At 45.8% G+C, this 17617-nt stretch overlaps 1 protein-coding gene across 1 annotated transcript in view; it reads right to left on the bottom strand.

The window, feature by feature from the left end:
* LOC134454611 (MICAL-like protein 2) overlaps positions 1 to 17617 on the bottom strand; it is a 29144-nt gene that overhangs the window by 6674 nt on the left and 4853 nt on the right. The window contains exons 3-10 of the mRNA XM_063205702.1: positions 17124 to 17265; positions 15095 to 15300; positions 13949 to 14079; positions 6447 to 7310; positions 3351 to 3478; positions 3111 to 3171; positions 1613 to 1788; positions 1095 to 1147 (exon numbers count right to left, since the gene is read on the bottom strand). Of these exons, the coding sequence (XP_063061772.1) occupies positions 1095 to 1147; positions 1613 to 1788; positions 3111 to 3171; positions 3351 to 3478; positions 6447 to 7310; positions 13949 to 14079; positions 15095 to 15300; positions 17124 to 17265 (1761 nt within the window). The remainder of the gene's footprint in view (positions 1 to 1094; positions 1148 to 1612; positions 1789 to 3110; positions 3172 to 3350; positions 3479 to 6446; positions 7311 to 13948; positions 14080 to 15094; positions 15301 to 17123; positions 17266 to 17617) is intronic.

Here is a 17617-nt window from a genome sequence, read left to right as displayed (position 1 = left end):
TACCGGATCCACTGCTTAAGATCCTACCGGAGCCGGAACTGGATACCGGATCCTACGAAGAGTTGAAACACATAGCCTACTCGCACACGTGGGCCATTTTTATAACGTTGGCTCAAACTATTTTGACTGAAAAGCTTCGGCTACCGAATCCTGGATCCTGGAACCGGATCGGGATCCTGTGAAAAACCCTATTATCCTGCCGGATCCGGAACCGGATCTTGGATCCGGTGCATCTCTACAAACAATGCAACACAGGTTACACTCCGCCATTCCGACACTGACGTTTTATTGTAGGAACCTTTTTTTCCAGCTTGCAAGAAACATTTTTCAAAGATCTCAGACCCTGCCTTTAAGGGCATTTGGACCGTGACAAAATGATACACTGATCCCTGTAATTGCGCTGTCACTCCACTTTGTTGCAAATGTCAATAGAGTTAGAACGTTGTTAACGCGCCTCTAAGCACTTGTAACAATGTTTAAATGACTCGGAATGACAATCAAATACTGTCGGAATGGCGGTGTGTCAGAATGGCGATTGCCTCCCTGCAACACATGCTCTGACACAGATAAATAACTTCTCTATACACGCACATTCACATTTCACATGTAATACACACTTGCACTTTAGAGAAGACATATTGCTCGTTACATGCAATAGAGCAGTGTATCTCAACCTTTTTTAAGGCGAGGCACCCTTTCAAATCAATTTCAAGGTACCCCATACCAACAAGCAGTAACATGGCATCGCATCCGATACCACAAGCTTAGAAAAGTAACACATTTGGAAACATCACACGACCTGCGTTCGAAGTTGCAGCTGACTGGGGCGACCTATATTTAGGCCTACTTTTTTGTGCGTAAATAGCAGATGAAACATTCCACTGACTAGCATTAACTTATCAATTTAGACAAATATGTATTATATTACATAATTTTATTTATCAGCCACGTTTCCGCGGCACCCCTGAAGGGGGCCCGCGGCACCCCAGGGTGCCCCGGCACCCCTGTTGAGAAACACTGCAATAGAGCATTAATATGTGCATCAGATTTGTCTCAAAGGTCTCAAAAGTCTCTAAAAATGTGGACGGACAAACCTTTGGTGTTTTGGGGGTTTCTTTTGAAGGTGTAGTGTCTGGCGTTTTGAAATCTGAGAAGAAACACAGTCAGTCGTTATAGATATCGAAACGGTTAAACAATGAAAGCTAATGTGTGTCCAGGCATATTGGACTAACAAGCACAATTGTTGGAAATTGTTTGGTTGAACTTAGCATTTGCATGCTGCTAGCAAATACTGAAGGGTCTCCTGTCTGCCCTGAAGGCCCAGTATGTAATTCAAGGCAATTGATTTCCTACACTATGCCGCCCCATTTACAAATTTAACATGACTGGTAACAACAAATGGTGCCCAAAATGGTGGATCCAAAATGGCAGACTTGGGAATTGGTTGTGTTGGTACATATTCATGAAAAAGGTAATATTTGTGAATGGGTAGCATACAATTCTGGAAATAATCTGAGGTACTAAAAGTACTATATATTCTTTGCAATATTAGCAATCAAATTTATAAAATGCACACTAGACTACTCATTTTCTTCTGTCGTTCTGCGCTCACCTTTGCTTGTAATAGTAGAGAGAAAGGCAGGAGCAAGGCCTGTACTGGGGGTAGGAGTGGAGGTAGGCCCTGAAGCCTGGGGCTTTCCTGAACTGCCTCCCCACAGTCGAGAGGGGGATTTGGATCTTGAGGTCTCAGCGCTGCTGGGTGGAACTGGATCTATGGAGCTGGCAGGTCTAAAACAAAAGTGAAATTGTACAGCAGACAGCAAGGAAAATTGGTAGAGAAAAAAAAGGGGGAGGTGTGGTCTTTTAAAAAAAACAACATCATTTTTCGTGAAGGCGTAAACTTCCATTAGCCACATCTCCTCTCACCTCTGACAGATTAAACAAACAAGGGGAACGGAAGTTGACTGGGCTGGTGTTCTCCAGGAAGCGCATTTTAGATGCGACACGGCCCCATAGGCCTCATAGAGACCGAGCAAAGGGGCCTTAGCCTTGCGGAGCCAATAAGAGTAGAGGCCGTCTGCTTGGGACGGACTGAGGGTCTAGGGAGAAAATGGCCGTGTTTAATGGCAAAAAACTGATGGGCAGAGAGAGACATCCCCAGTGTCATGTGACTGAATACTGTACACTCATGCATCCCAGTTAAGGCATGAAGAGTTCTTTGTTTTTAATCAAATCAAATCATCCTCCCGTCAAGACCTTGTCAGAAACGGCCATTGCAAATTAAGTTGAGGGTGATGACATACGAAGGATTTTCTTCATTTATTATTTAACAAACTCTTCATACATAACGTAGTAGGTGAGGGGTGTGTGTGTTTGGAAGGGGATAAGGGTGTGAAGTGGGTTGGGGAACCTGTGCATTGATCACAACACATAGCATACAGTTTAGAGTGTGTCAGGGTGAGGAGAGAGAGGGAGTTATGACAATTATCCTCGTGATCAGCTGTGTGTGCGTGCGTGTGTGTGTGTGTGTGTGTGTGTGTGTGTGTTCATGCACATGTGTGTGTTTCTCTGTGTGCATCTGCGTGTGTGTGTGTGTGTGTGTGTGTGTGTGTGTGTGTGTGTGTGTGTGTGTGTGTGTGTGTGTGTGTGTGTGTGTTCATGCACATGTGTGTGTTTCTCTGTGTGCATCTGCGTGTGTGTGCATCTGCGTGTGTGTGTGTGTGTGTGTGTGTGTGTGTGTGTGTGTGTGTGTGTGTGTGTGTGTGTGTGTGTGTGTGTGTTCATGCACATGTGTGTGTTTCTGTGTGTGCATCTGCGTGTGTGTGTGTGTGTGTGTGTGTGTGTGTGTGTGTGTGTGTGTGTGTGTGTGTGTGTGTGTGTGTGTGTGTGTGTGTGTGTGTGTTCATGCACATGTGTGTGTTTCTGTGTGTGCATCTGCGTGTGTGTGTGTGTGTGTGTGTGTGTGTGTGTGTGTGTGTGTGTGTGCGCTCGCACATCTGTGTAGGATACAAAATCACCTCTCCCACCAGTGTGTCCGACTAAGAAACATAATTGAAGGAAAGCGGGAGTAGTAGAAGTAAAAGGACGTCATAAAAACAGGAGACACTCACTTGGTCTCCTTGGCGACAGGCTTGAGCATGGACCTCCAGCTGGTTGGCGTGTGGTCATTTTCTAAACACAAACAAACAAAAGTCACGGGGAGATAAGAATGTCAACTGATGCCATGTGATTTCCATGACTTAAGTGAAGTGCGTGTGCGTGTGCGTGCGCGCGTGTGTGTGTGTGTGTGTGTGTGTGTGTGTGTGTGTGTGTGTGTGTGTGTGTGTGTGTGTGTGTGTGTGTGGCAATACCTTTAGAGGGTGTGGCGGCTGGTTTATTGTCCTTATTGGTTTTGCTAAGCCAGGGTGGACTCGGTTTATCTGCCGGAGTCGTGTTGGCTGATAAAGACACGTCCAGCGGCTTCAGCTGTACCCGTCCACTAAAAAAACGAACAGAGACGGATTAAACAGACAAATAAATTATAAAAAAAACAATTGATCCATCTAACCGTAAAGTGATACTGTCCCATTTTTGGAAATAAGCTCATTTTACACCTCCCCTCGAGTTAAATAATAGGGTTTTACCGTTCTTATGTACTTTCAACCGTTCCCTGGGTATGGCAGTGCAAATTTTACCTCCAAGCTAGCAGTTAACATTGAGTCCTATGAGACCAGCCGGCGGCTAACTGGTCTCATAGGACTCAATGTTAACTGCTAGCTTGGAGGTAAAATTTGCACTGCCATACTCAGAACGGTTGAAAGTAGAGGAGAAGGGTAAAACCCTATTATTTAACTCAAGGGGAGGTGTAAAATAAGCTCATTTCCAAAAATGGGACAGTATCACTTTAAAAGGACACTGTGCAGAAAATGGTCAAAAAAGGTACTGCAACTATGCTGCACATTGAAACTTGATCTTTACATGAAAGTTTACTGAGTAATAAACAAATATTTTCTAGTACGGTCCAAGTACAGTCATTTTTGCAGCTAAAAATGCCTATTTTTGGAAATTCAAAATGGCGGACCATGGAGAAGATCCCCCTTTTGATGTATGAAAATTGCATTTTTTCCAGTCATAATGAATACTTAGAATTTGATGGTGGTGGTAAGTATTCATGAAAAAGGTAACATTAATGAATGGGCATCATGAATTGTGGAAATAAACAACTAAAAATCTTACACAGTGTCCCTTTAAGACTAACAGCCAATGTGGATAAATAGAGAGCCAGTGTATTGCCCCCACCCCTCTCTGTGGAGGGACAGGGTATCCGTTTTGGAGGGGACTCTGTTGGTTGGTTGCTCAGGTTGCTCAGTCTCTCTGTGACAAGAAACTGCAGATGTACAAGTAGACAACAAACTCGCAACTTCGGCCTCTTCGACAACAGCAGAGCATTGAACATGTCTCCAATCTACAGTACAGTGAGACTAGATCAGGAATGGACAACTTTCATGATAAGGAGGGCCACATTTTTTTTTCGATACCATCCAAGGGCCACATGACCATGGATCTGACTCCCAGAGTTCCAGGTGCAGTTTTTTGCTCACTGACTGTTTGGAAGAAAGAGAGCTACCCTCTATTTGCCAACAGTATATGTATAATCCGGGTTAAAAAATGTGGTTATTATTATTATTTTTTTTTTTCTGTTTTATCTAGCAAGGAGGGGGGCCGCATTTGACCCCCGGGCCTCCAGTTTCATTTTAAAATGATATGTTTTGAAAAGATATGTGTGGGCTTTTATGCCTTTGTTTGGACAGGACAATGAGAGTGTGACAGGAAAAGAGTGGGAGTGAAAGAGGGGAGGAGGGTTGTGAGGAAATTACTTTGTGCCAGAATCGAACCCGGGTCCCCAGTATGATGGTGTGGCACCTCAGCCCACTGAGCCACTGTACCCCCCCCACTCTAGATCAGTGGTTCCCAACCTTTTTTGAACAAACGCCCCCTAGACCTTATCCTAAGGGGTCTGACACACCAAGGCGGTAAAGCGTCGCGGAACGGTCAAGATTTTTACCGGCGTCGGTGAAAATACATTGAAACCTATCTGTCCTTACACGCGCCGCGCTGCATTTGGAAAATATAACTCGAGCGTATTTTTCACGCCGGCGACCGGCGGTGTCTCATTCAAATGAATGGCAAAGTAGCATGCTAGCTTTGGCTGTGGCTAGGGTTTTGAATAGGACTGGCCGCGCACGCCGACGCTGTCAGTGTGCAAGGCAGAGAAAAGCACGCCGGCCAAAACTAAGCAGAAAGACCGCGTCCGACCTGCGACCGTACCGTTCCGCCTTGGTATGTTTTGGCCCTAAGCCTCCCGAACACCCCCTTGACCTCATCATAAGCCTGATAACGCCCTCTTAGTATTAAAAAATGAAATGGACTAATGCCCCCCAATGGGAGCCGAGCCCCGCCCCCACTCAGCGGTATCCTTCTCAATGCCCCACCTAGGGCTCCTCAACGCCCTCAGGGGGGCTGTAGTGCCCCTGTTGAGAAACACTACTCTAGATCTTTTAAAGTCTTCTGCGTTCTCACAGAGCAAGTCCAGTGATCATGCTTCTGCTGATTGAGATCTGGGTCAACCCTTCTCCAAAGGCTGCTGCTGTCCAACCAGTGCTTTCAGAAGTCACTTCATATTCTTTTGTTTGCTTTTCTTTAGCCGATGTTAGGAACTAGGTGAGGTCTCGATGAAAAGAAAACAAGCTCTAGCCTGGACAATACGGCCTTCACACTGCCCAACCCGCTTACCCCCCCCCTCCCCTCTCTACCTCACAATATACTTGGCATGTGAAACTGATACCTGCCTTCCCGTGTTCACCTGGCCACTGACGACCGTTGCTGTAATAAACTTTATCTTGAGAGAGAGAGAGTGTGTGTGTGTGTGTGTGTGTGTGTGAGAGAGAGTGAGAGAGAGGGTGTGTGTGTGTGTGAGAGAGAGAGAGAGAGAGAGGGTGTGTGTGTGTGTGAGAGAGAGAGAGAGAGAGAGAGAGGGTGTGTGTGTGTGTGAGAGAGAGAGAGAGAGGGTGTGTGTGTGTGTGTGTGAGAGAGAGAGAGAGAGGGTGTGTGTGTGTGTGTGAGAGAGAGAGAGAGAGGGTGTGTGTGTGTGTGTGTGAGAGAGAGAGAGAGAGAGGGTGTGTGTGTGTGTGTGTGAGAGAGAGAGAGAGAGAGTGTGTGTGTGTGTGTGTGTGAGAGAGAGAGAGAGAGAGAGGGTGTGTGTGTGTGTGAGAGAGAGAGAGAGAGAGAGAGGGTGTGTGTGTGTGTGTGTGTGTGTGTGTGTGTGTGTGTGTGTGTGTGTGTGTGTGTGTGTGTGTGTGAGTATGTGTGTGAGTATGTGTGTGAGTATGTGTGTGTGTGTGTGTGTGTGTGTGTGTGTGAGTGTGTATGTGTGTATGTGTGTATGTGTGTGTATTCTGAGAACTAACCTGTTATCAGTGCTCTTGCCACCATCCACTTTCCAGAGACTACTGCACTTGTTGGTGTTGCTCAAGTTGTTGTTGTTCTTCTCCTCTGCCAGTTTCCGCCCAAGGAATCCTTTTGCTTTCTCCTTCTCTTTCTCCATGTCCTTCTCTTCCTCCTCTTCGTCGTCCTCCTTCATGTGCCAGTCCCCTACTTTCAACAGCTTCCTTCCTTTCTTCTGTGCAACACCTCCTCCGCCACTAACAGTCCCAGTTCCAAGGCTTTTTCCAGAAGATTCCTCCTTCTTCTCAGTGGTGGATGATGGCGGCACTTTTGCGGGTGTATTTGAGGTTGCAGACTCAAAGAACCGCTGCCGAGCCTGCTGGTTCTTGGAGGCCATGTTGCTGTTGAGGGAGGAAACTGGAGAGGAGCCATGTGTCACTGTTTGGTTGGCGGGACTGCGTGTTGTTGTGGTGGTGGTGGTGGTGGTGTTGGTGGTGCTGCTGCTGCTGCTGCTGCTGCTACTGTTGCGGTCAGATTTGCCAGTAGCGTTGACACCAATGGTCAACGTTGTGGTTTCACGTTGCCGTGGAGCTGCCGTTGGTGTTGGTGTTGGCGTGGGCGTCACGGTACGGTCACTCTTGGTGGTCAGCCATGTTGGACCCGCGGGCTTGGCAGGAGAAGGCGTGAATTTGGTGCCGAACTCTAGCTGCTTCTTCGGGGGATCGGCAGCGGGAGGATTCCGAGCACTGGGATTGGGCGAAGGAGGATTCCGGGAGCTCTGAATGGTTGGAGGACTAAGTTTATTGTGTGTCGTGCACATGAAGGTTCCGGGTTTGCTACCTGGTTTGTAGGTGCCTGATAGGAGAATGGTGGAGCACTCGCAGCACCTAAAGAGAGAAAATGACATTAGTCCAGTGGATTTCAAAATGGGAGCTGGACTCCAGTGTGGCTGTAAGAGGGTGCAAAGGGGGCAGCTGCAGATTGTCAGAAAAAGCATTGCAAAACAAAATAAATTCTTGAATAATCTAAGTAAACCAAAACAAACCAAAAATACGCTAAACAATCCCAGTGGGGCACTGCCTTACACACCTAAATTGCTGTAGGCCCGTGGAGCCTTAGCCCATGTCCATGCGCTGCCTCCTGTTCGGGCACGATATGAAAAGCGTAGACTTGAATACTGTGACCGTTTTATCATTGTCTTCTTTGCAATGTTTATATGCATTTTGTTTTCTGTAGTATTTGGATGGGCTTAGGAATGCAACAACAGTAGCACGGCCCATGTCTGGGGGCCCTTGGCTGAAATCTGGCAGTATAAGGGGGTGCTTGTCATGGTAATGTTTGGAAAACCCTGCATTAGCCATTCAATTCAATTCACCTCAAAGGTCCACGATTTTGTATCTGTTAGTTCACATAAGACCTTTGACGTCACTAAAGGGCTGGTGTAGTTAGACCAAGATAATCACCTCTTTCTCTACATTAGTTCTGTGCATGACATTACATTGAACTTAGCTGACGCTTTCATTTATTCAAAGCGACTTACAGTTATTATTTTTCAGGGTATTGGTTACAGTCCCTGGAGCAATGTGGGGTTACGTAGGTGCCTTGCTCAAGGGCACTTCAGCCATGGATGGAGATGTAGGGAGAGGTCAGGGGGGATTCGAACCTGCAACCCCTTGATTGAAAGACCAACTCTCTAACCACTAGGCCACGCCTGCCCCACGCCTGTGCATCACCTTTATTCACCTGTGATTCATGCAGCTGGTAGAGCTGCCAATTTTTTACCATGGTGATGGTAATGATAAGGTCATGATAAGGTAGGTAGACAAATTATGTGTCCAAATGCTGAGATACAGAGTTGCAGCAGGGTAGAGCTTCCAGTAAGCACGAGTAAAGTATGTGAGGACAAAGAGAAAGTAAAAGTGCACAATACACATCCTGGCTATTGAAACTTGTAGCCAAAAGTTTGTAGCCATGTTTAAATAAAGGCTTTTTAATCATTTTCGCACAAGAAGAGTGCCTTGGACTCCCTTTTTGATAAGTCTTCTACTAACCTTTTTTTACATGATTTGCAATGTGCTCAGCACAGCAATCATGTTGGAAGATTTGTTACACATTGAATGTTTCCCCTACACTGCATTGCTGTGATTTTCAAGGACGTGCAATCGTAGTAGCCAGGAAAAGGCACACCAAGCCAGTAGAAGGGAACTTTCAATGGCCAGTAGTGGTAGTAGGCACACTGCCAGATCGATCTTCAAGCCACCATAAAGTACAGGGGCGAGACCATACACCATTCTAGCTTACCTCACCACAGTCAGACTGCCGGGTTGTCAAAACACAACATTCCCAACATGCATTTCCCGAGATGCATACCAATTGCACAACACTTTCAGCAGTGATTAACACATCGTTGAAGCTCTCACACTATAGACATCACATTTCTGAGTATAAAACTAAAAGATTGGTAAAGCCATTCCAATGCTATATACATAGCACATTTGAAAGTTAAACCACACAGAATTTGGTTGCAGCTGCTATACCAGAGAGAGTAGAGGGAGAGAGGTTCCATTGGCCCATTGTTTCCTGGTTCTATTATGGCCCCCCTTAGGCAGACCTAGGCAGACCTAAGGACTGTTCTATTCATTGTAGGAGCATTATGACACGCTCCTTTAGGCAGACCGGAACCTGGTCGCGTTAGGTGCCCATAGAAACCTATTGTGTTGGCATATCTCTATACTTAAAGAATCTCTGGCTACGAGGGGTTCTCAAACTTTTTGTGTGAAGTACCACCTGAGAAAATATTGAGCTCTCCGAGTACCACCTTGACAACCAACATTAGAATATCACAGTAAAGGCCTTCCCTATTAACTTTTGCCAGTCAAAACAGGAGAGGTTCATAACGGCATCAACATCTACGGTCACATTCAGTGCAAGTTTGTTTTTAAATTTCTTGCTTGCCTTGTATTATTCTGCATTATGTTTTCAGATTAATGAGTTCAGTATTACAAAATGTGAGACCAAAGAGACATTTTGACAACAACTTGATCAGCCTTCAAATCAATGCACAAAAAATGAATTCTTCCAAGTACCACCAGAGATGTCTGAAGTACCACCACCAGTGGTACGTGTACCACAGGTTGAGCACCACTGCTGTATACAATGCTCTGCTTTGACTGCCCCTGTGCTTCTGCTGTAAAGTATGTACACTACGTAACTACCCCCTCTTGTTTTAATGTGACTGACTATTTTTAGACCTACAATATACATTTAAAAAGAGCTTCAACTCAAAATCTGGCCAAGGTCTTGACTCTCTGGGGTGCCTGGTTGGAACCGAGGCTATTTTCCCCCCTCCGAGTTTCCAAGCACAACGCTGACCTCAAGCTGTATTGTAGAGCAATTTTGGCGGCGCTGAAAACATCTGCATTTTAAAATACCCATGGCCTCAGGCTATGGTAAATGCCATGCCTCTGGTTCTGAAACTCTGACAAGCCGTCTTGAGGCAACCACACACACACGCACGCACGCACGCACGCACGCACGCACGCACGCACGCACGCACGCACGCACGCACGCACGCACGCACGCACGCACGCACACGCACACACACACACACACACACACACACACACACACACACACACACACACACACACACACACACACACACACACACACACACAAAGGCAGCATTACGTTCCCACCGTCTGTCTCAATTTAAATAAGCAAAGACGGCAAAAACGTAGAGAGTCTTTCAAACATCAATATAGCAGGATCCTGGTTTCGACAAGACGTTCTAACATTTGCTGGGGCCTTCAAGATGAATGTGTGCTGTACAGGCAGGGCCGCTGACAGCTTTTGCTGGGCCCGGGACAAAGTCATCTGAAAGGGCCCCCTACCCAATACATACAATGTAATAGGGACCCAATTCTGGGTCCCCTATCTCCCTGGGCCCAGGACAACATACCCCGTTGTCCCCCTCTGTCGGCAGCCCTGTGTACAGGTCCCTATGGTCTGGAAACAGGGAAGTGGTCCTCGGTCATTGTTATTACACACTACACCACAGCCCAGTCAATGCAAGAAGAACATTACAAAATGTCACGCATGTGATTGGGATGGGGTTGGTGCACAGAGCAGGCTGTACAGTGTAATTGTGAGGATTGTCATAATAATAATAATAATAATAATAATAGATCGGTTTTATATAGTGCTTTTCTAGGTACTCAAAGCCGCTGACGCCATGGATAGGTTTCTTGTGTACAAACATTCCTGTCTGCGCTCACAGCTGAGGATCCCTCTGCAAACTTTGATTGGAAAAACTGCCGTCACTCCAAAAACGTGCTCACGTGATTGTCTGCTTAGCATCTTCCCCCTCCTCACAGTGTAAATGTTTGTAAACAGGAAACCTATCTATACAGGGGTGCATTTCTCGAAAGTGTAGTTGTTAGCAGTTAGCAACTTCGGTAGTTGCCAATGGGAAATGACATTGCAACCAACAAAGTAGCTAACATAGTTTGCAACTACGCTTTCCAGAAATCCATCCCAGGTGCAGCTGGACTTGCTTTTGGAGAATGAAAACATATTCCTCCATCCCCACAAATTCAGCTTCAAACTAGGGCTGCACGATATATCGAAAATGTATCGATATTGCGATATCACAGCTTGTGATACACGTATTGCAAAAGTTGACTATATCGTGATACCTACTTTTTAATTTTTAATAACAGCCAATTTGGTGAAAAGGTTAAAAAAGGTATTAAAAAGGTTGACATTTTAAGTTGATGCTGTATATTAGCCATGTTTTTTTCCGAATAAAAATAATGTTGGAAATAAAACATTGCTCTCAGTTGTTTCATACATGATGAAGTGTAGAATGGCAAGTAGAGAGGGGAAAATATATGTATATATTAAATATTGCGAGTAATATCGATAACGCGATATGCAGTCATGTTATCGTGTATCGCATAATTTTCTAATATCGTGCAGTCCTACTTCAAACCTCAGGTCACGTGATACCCTGACAATTATACCAGAAGGGCCTTTTCAATGATCCTTACAACCTTTCCCTGTTTTCACCACCTTTTGCCATGAATCAAGTGTGGAGATAGAGAACACAAGAGAAATGAGACCACCACAGGACACACACATCACAAAAAACACTTCTGCAAAGGTCACAACTGTGCTTCCCCTTTTATTGAACCGTGTTCCTCTCTCCTCAGCTCACATTCCTATCCCTTTTCCTGGGGCAAGTAAACACAACAAAGTGTTCTTGCTGTCGAGAAACTTTCACTTCTCAGGGAGTCAAACCGACAAACTCTGGTGCATGGCCTCAAGGTTATCTTTCCAGTCTCCTGCAACTTTGTTTGAAGAATAATCAATCATCCTTAAAGGTACACTGTGCAGGAAATGGTCAAAAAAGGCACTGCAACTATACTGCTCATTGAAACTGTGTCGCCTATTGCCAAATTTGATCTCTTCATGAAAGTCTACTAAGTAATAAACTAATATTTTCTAGTATGGCCCAATGGTGGTGATGGTGGTGGTAAGTATTCATGGAAAAGGTATCATTAGTGGATGGGTAGCATGGATTCTGGAAATAAACAACAAAATCTTACACGGTGTACTTTTAACAGTGGCATGAACACTGTGCATCTGAGGGACGACCTTACTTGGAACACCAACACCACTGCCACCATCAAGAAGGCACAACAGAGACTGTACTTCCTTAGGGTCTTAAGGGCTAACCATCTACCCCAAAGTCTACTGGTGGCCTTCTACCGGAGCTCCATAGAGAGCATCCTAACATACTGTTTATGTGTGTGGTATTCCAGCTGCACAGCAGCGGACAGAAGAGCTCTTCAGAGAGTGGTCAGCACAGCTCAGAAGATCACCAGCTGTCCCCTGCCCTCTTTAGAGGAGTTGTTCTCCTGTCGCTGTCTAAAGAAAGCCAAGCAAATCATCAGAGACCCCTACCATACTGGACATAAACTGTTTGAGCTGCTGCCATCAGGCAGGCGTTACAGGGCTCTGGGTACAAAAACAAAGAGGCTAAAAGACAGTTTTTATCCAAAAGCAATCTACACACTTAATTTTGCACAGCTGACTTTTTAAAATCTTATTTATTTTTAATACAGTATATATATAGGTTCTTTGTTGATTTTTAAGCACCGTGAGCATCTGCACTTTACCAATTTCGTTGTACCTGTACAATGACAATAAAGTTTCATTCATTCATTCATTCATTCATTCATTCATTCAACAGACATTTTGGGAGGCATGTGGAACTTCCGACTAGGCTATGCTAGGCTATGGAGACGGTGTGTTATATTGGAGCCTTATTGTCACATGCTTTTTGATTGTCAAGCATTTGTAGATGATCATGTCAACATGGACCATAGTACAAAGGGCATTTTTTTGCCAAGTAGGGCAAAGGGGCAGGTGCTTAAGCACCACCTCGTCCCTACCTGTGCACACCTATGATCCCTAACAGCTAAGTGCTATGAGCTGGGTCAGAGAGAATATTTTAGCAAAGCACCAGAGGCACCATTGAGATTTTTTTTCTCTGTGAGGCGGTTGTTTGGGCGACATCTCGCATTATAATTCAAGAAAGACCTGATTCTCATATGAATGTCATCTTTACTTTCCATTGTGGCTTCCTTGACAGAAGGAGACACCATGAAAAGCTGAAATGAAAAACATGAGGAAGATAGAAAAAGGGATGGAAACTAAACTAATAAGTGAGAAGCTCCAGCCTACTCTTACCATACCCTTGTACAGATTTTGTACAAAGGAGCTGCCTAATTGAGCACCGATTACAGGTGGGAGAGGTGAAACCCCGCCCAGTTGCTCCGTCTAAGCTGACAGTGCTTCCCAACCTATGGGTCGGGACCCCCCTTATGGGTCGCCAAAGATCCACAGGGGGTCGCGGAGTCCTCTTGATTTTAAGGGGTTTCGTTTTAAATATATATAGCCCATGTTGAATAAAAGACAAAGCATTTAACTAGTAAATGCATAGACGCAACAAATTGTAAGTGCTACATTAAACATTTATTCTATATTTGACCAAAGACGAATTGAGGAATAAAATAACTAAAATAAGTTTTCGCAGGAAACGGAGGGCATCTTGTGACTCCGTCTCGTGCGAGCGCTCGCGTGGTTGGGTCACCAAAGCATACAATAGTAAAAACATGGGTCCCTTAAGAAAAAGGTTGGGAACCACTGGTCTAAGCTGACAGTGGGGAAATTGCATTGTTTTCTCCATGGAGGCAGGGCCATCAGCGGGGCCATCAACGAAGCACAAGGCTACAAGCAAAAGGAGAGGACGGGAGGTACTACTGTAGTTGGAAATGGACCCATGGATAACTACGTAGAAAAGCACTCAGAGAGCGCAACCTCACCCTCTAGTGGAAGGAAACACACTCGCACCACGAACGTACAAACACACAAACGAACGTCCACACAAATCACATGATCACATAACCTCCTTGGTGGAGGTAATACGGTGGATAGATACTACTGTAATGTATCTCACTTGAAGCAGTTGCGGTGGTAGAGTCTCCCTTCCACCAGGTGGCGCTGCACAAGGTGAACGTGCTTGTTGCAGACACTGCAGCTGCTGCTCAGGGTACCCGTCTTGTTGGTGCGCTCCGCCAACACTTCCCTCTGGAGCACACACACAACACACACAACACACACACACACACACACACACACACACACACAACACACACACACACGGAATAAAGCATACACACGGAATAAAGCACACACACACACGCATGCACATGCACACACACACAAGAAAGAGAAAATACACTCATGCACACAAAATATAAAATACCATACACACTGCCACTCAATCACACAGTACAGAGGTTCACACCCACACCCAGTCATGGTATTGTGCTGGAATGAAGAACAAGACCTGAGTCATAGCTCATTGTCTTTGTTCAAACGTTAACTATGTGAACGCCATCTTTGTTTTTAACTTCCAGAGCGATACATGAGAAGCTCTTCTCAAATATCTAGTGAGCGCCTCTCCCTTTGTATGTGTGTGCATGCAGGATTTTGGAAACACTGATGATGGGCTAGACCCGAAATGTTTGCATCCCATTTTTTGTTTTGGCTTCTCTTTATTTTTCAGCTGTTAATACAGTTTCACTGACCAGCATCAAACTCCTTGTGCGACTCCTTTTTTCTTCACACTGCATTTTTGTTTGGAATTTCGCACCGAGCGAAACGCTCAAGTAAGACAAAGGCGTGGACGCCATCTCTACCTTCACCTGACTTTTGTGCGTGCATGTACGCACACATCCAGAAGGTGTGTGCATACAATTCATATTATGTAAATGTATTGTCTAACAGAGTGTATGCACATTTACGTGACTGAAGAAGCCAGTGTAACAAGCACATGGGAAGGGGTGGCATGACGCGCATACACACACACACACAGACACACAGACACACAGACACACAGACACACAGACACACAGACACACAGACACACAGACACACAGACACACAGACACACAGACACACAGACACAGACACAGACACAGACACAGACACAGACACAGACACAGACACAGACACACACACACACACACACACACACACACACACACACACACACACACACACACACACACACACACACACACACACACACCACCTGTACCTGGCTGGGTGTGGCAGGAGCAGGTGGTGTGTAGGTTTTGGCTGTGATTGGCTGGTTCTGCGTGGCCTTGGCTGTGACTGGCTGCTTCTGCGTGGGCGTGGCAGCAGGGGCGTAGGTTTTGGCTGTGATTGGCTGGTTCTTCTTCCCCGAGGGCTGCTGATCGCTGGACTCCTCCGCAGGCCTCTTGATGCCTGCCATACCTCCAACTGCACGTTAGCGCACACACACACATACACACACACACGCACACACACTAAAAGAGTCAGGCATGTACACACACAAACACTCTGTGGAACATTCACGCACTTTGAAAGTGTCTCTCTCTCTCTCTCTCTCTCTCACACACACACACGTTAAAAGTGTCAGGCTAATACAAACACTCAGTGGAACATTCACACACTTTGAAAGTCTCTCTCTCTCACACACACACACGCACACACACTAAAAGAGTCAGGCATGTACACACACAAACACTCTGTGGAACATTCACACACTCTGAAAGTGTCTCCCTCTCTCTCTCACACACACACACGTTAAAAGTGTCAGGCTAATACAAACACTCTGTGGAACATTCACACACTCTGAAAGTGTCACACACACACACACACACACACACACACACACACACACACACACACACACACACACACACACACACACACACACACACACACACACACACACACACACACACACACACACACACACACACACACACACACACACACACACACACAAAGAGTAGATGAGCAGCACTAAGCACTTAGCACCACTTAAAAATGTTGCAACTGCAAATATTTACAGATTGTTTTGAGCTGTATGTGGCTAAGAGGATTTGCAGTACATGTAGATGTCTGTCTGTTTGTGTATGCTACGGGGTAAAGAAAACAGCTGTAAGAAGGTGTGGACAACAAGCCTGATTATCATGAACTTTCAAATCTCGTACCGATATGTTGATCTGAACAATAAGATAATGAATTAAGTTTCCCAAACGGCCTGGTTAACCCGCCTCCCTCGGTTTCCTACTGGTCGAGGCCAGATGGGGCTGTGCTGAAGTTTAAACCAAACATTTTCTTAGTCCCATATAAATCGCCTCTGCTTAAACCACGTCACTGCTTAAACACGCCTCTACCCAGGGCCGTTGGAGCGGCTAAAAAGTTGATTGCTTCCCGACAAAGTGGGTGGAGTTCCTGATTTCTCCGGAGCTCAGAAACAATGGCCCTATCTCAATGCCCAATGTTCTAGCCTTAATAGGACGTGAAACGCCCAGTGATTGGATACTCCATGGAGTTCACCAAAGAGTATCCAATGACTGGACATTTCATGTCCTAGCAAGGCTAGAACACTGGGCATTGAGATAGGGCCTTCGTTTGTATTGCTCCTGGCCTGACTAGAAGCAATGCCGAAGGTGTTGTGTCACTAGGAGGGGGTGGCCTGGCAAAGACATAGTAGCTGTGACTACTGGGCCACGTAGTACAAAAACTGCTGACTAGGATGCCTGTGACTGTTTTGTGTTTGAAAAGCTATTGCTCAATACCATCACAAGTAGCCTACTTAAGAACAAACACCCACTCACAATCCACAGTTAGTCAGTGAGGGGGAAAAAGGGAACAGAGATGCGTGTAATTCCCAGAATCTGAGCTTGCATTGCATCTCTGTCTGTCTGTCTGTCTGTCTGTCTGTCTGTCTGTCTGTCTGTCTGTCTGTCTGTCTGTCTGTCTGTCTGTCTGTCTGTCTGTCTGTCTGTCTGTCTGTCTGTCTGTCTGTCTGTCTGTCTGTCTGTCTGTCTGTCTGTCTGTCTGTCTGTCAGTCAGTCAGTCAGTCAGTCAGTCAGTCAGTCAGTGAGTGAGTGAGTGAGTGAGTGAGTGAGTGAGTGAGTGAGTGAGTGAGTGAGTGAGTGAGTGAGTGAGTGAGTGAGTGAGAGAGTGAGAGAGTGAGTGAGTGAGTGAGTGAGTGAGTGAGTGAGTGAGTGTGCGAGTGTGCGAGTGTGCGAGTGTGTGCGTGTGCGTGTGTGCGTGTTTACACTCACTGGGTGATTTTCCATGGAAGTAGTTGTAGTACTGAGAGACGTATGTGAGGATGCTGAGGCGATCGGGGACCCTTAGAGCCACCATGTCCTCGGCGTCCAACAGGGCAGGGATACCCAACTGCTCCTCTGCCACGCTGAATGCCTACGGCACACACACACAAGCACACGCACATACACATTCACAGTCACAGTCAAACACAATGAAGCAATATTCTGATAATGTCTTCACACGCACGCACGCACACATGCACACACACAGTCACAGTCACACACAATGAAGCCATATTCTGGTAATGTCCAAACATTTTCACTCACTCGCTCACTCACAGTGAAGTTTCTACAGCATACACATGCATATTCGCACACAATGAAGCAATATTCTGGTAATGTCTTCACACGCACGCACGCACGCATGCTTCCCATTCATCCAGGTCATGTTGTCCAAAAAGTTCACAAAGCAGCTGGACTTCTTTGGATTTGTAGATGTGAACTCA

The sequence above is a fragment of the Engraulis encrasicolus genome, chromosome 8 (assembly GCF_034702125.1).
Source record: "Engraulis encrasicolus isolate BLACKSEA-1 chromosome 8, IST_EnEncr_1.0, whole genome shotgun sequence".
Taxonomy (NCBI): domain Eukaryota; kingdom Metazoa; phylum Chordata; class Actinopteri; order Clupeiformes; family Engraulidae; genus Engraulis; species Engraulis encrasicolus.
This window is presented reverse-complemented; position numbering and strand designations above follow the sequence as displayed.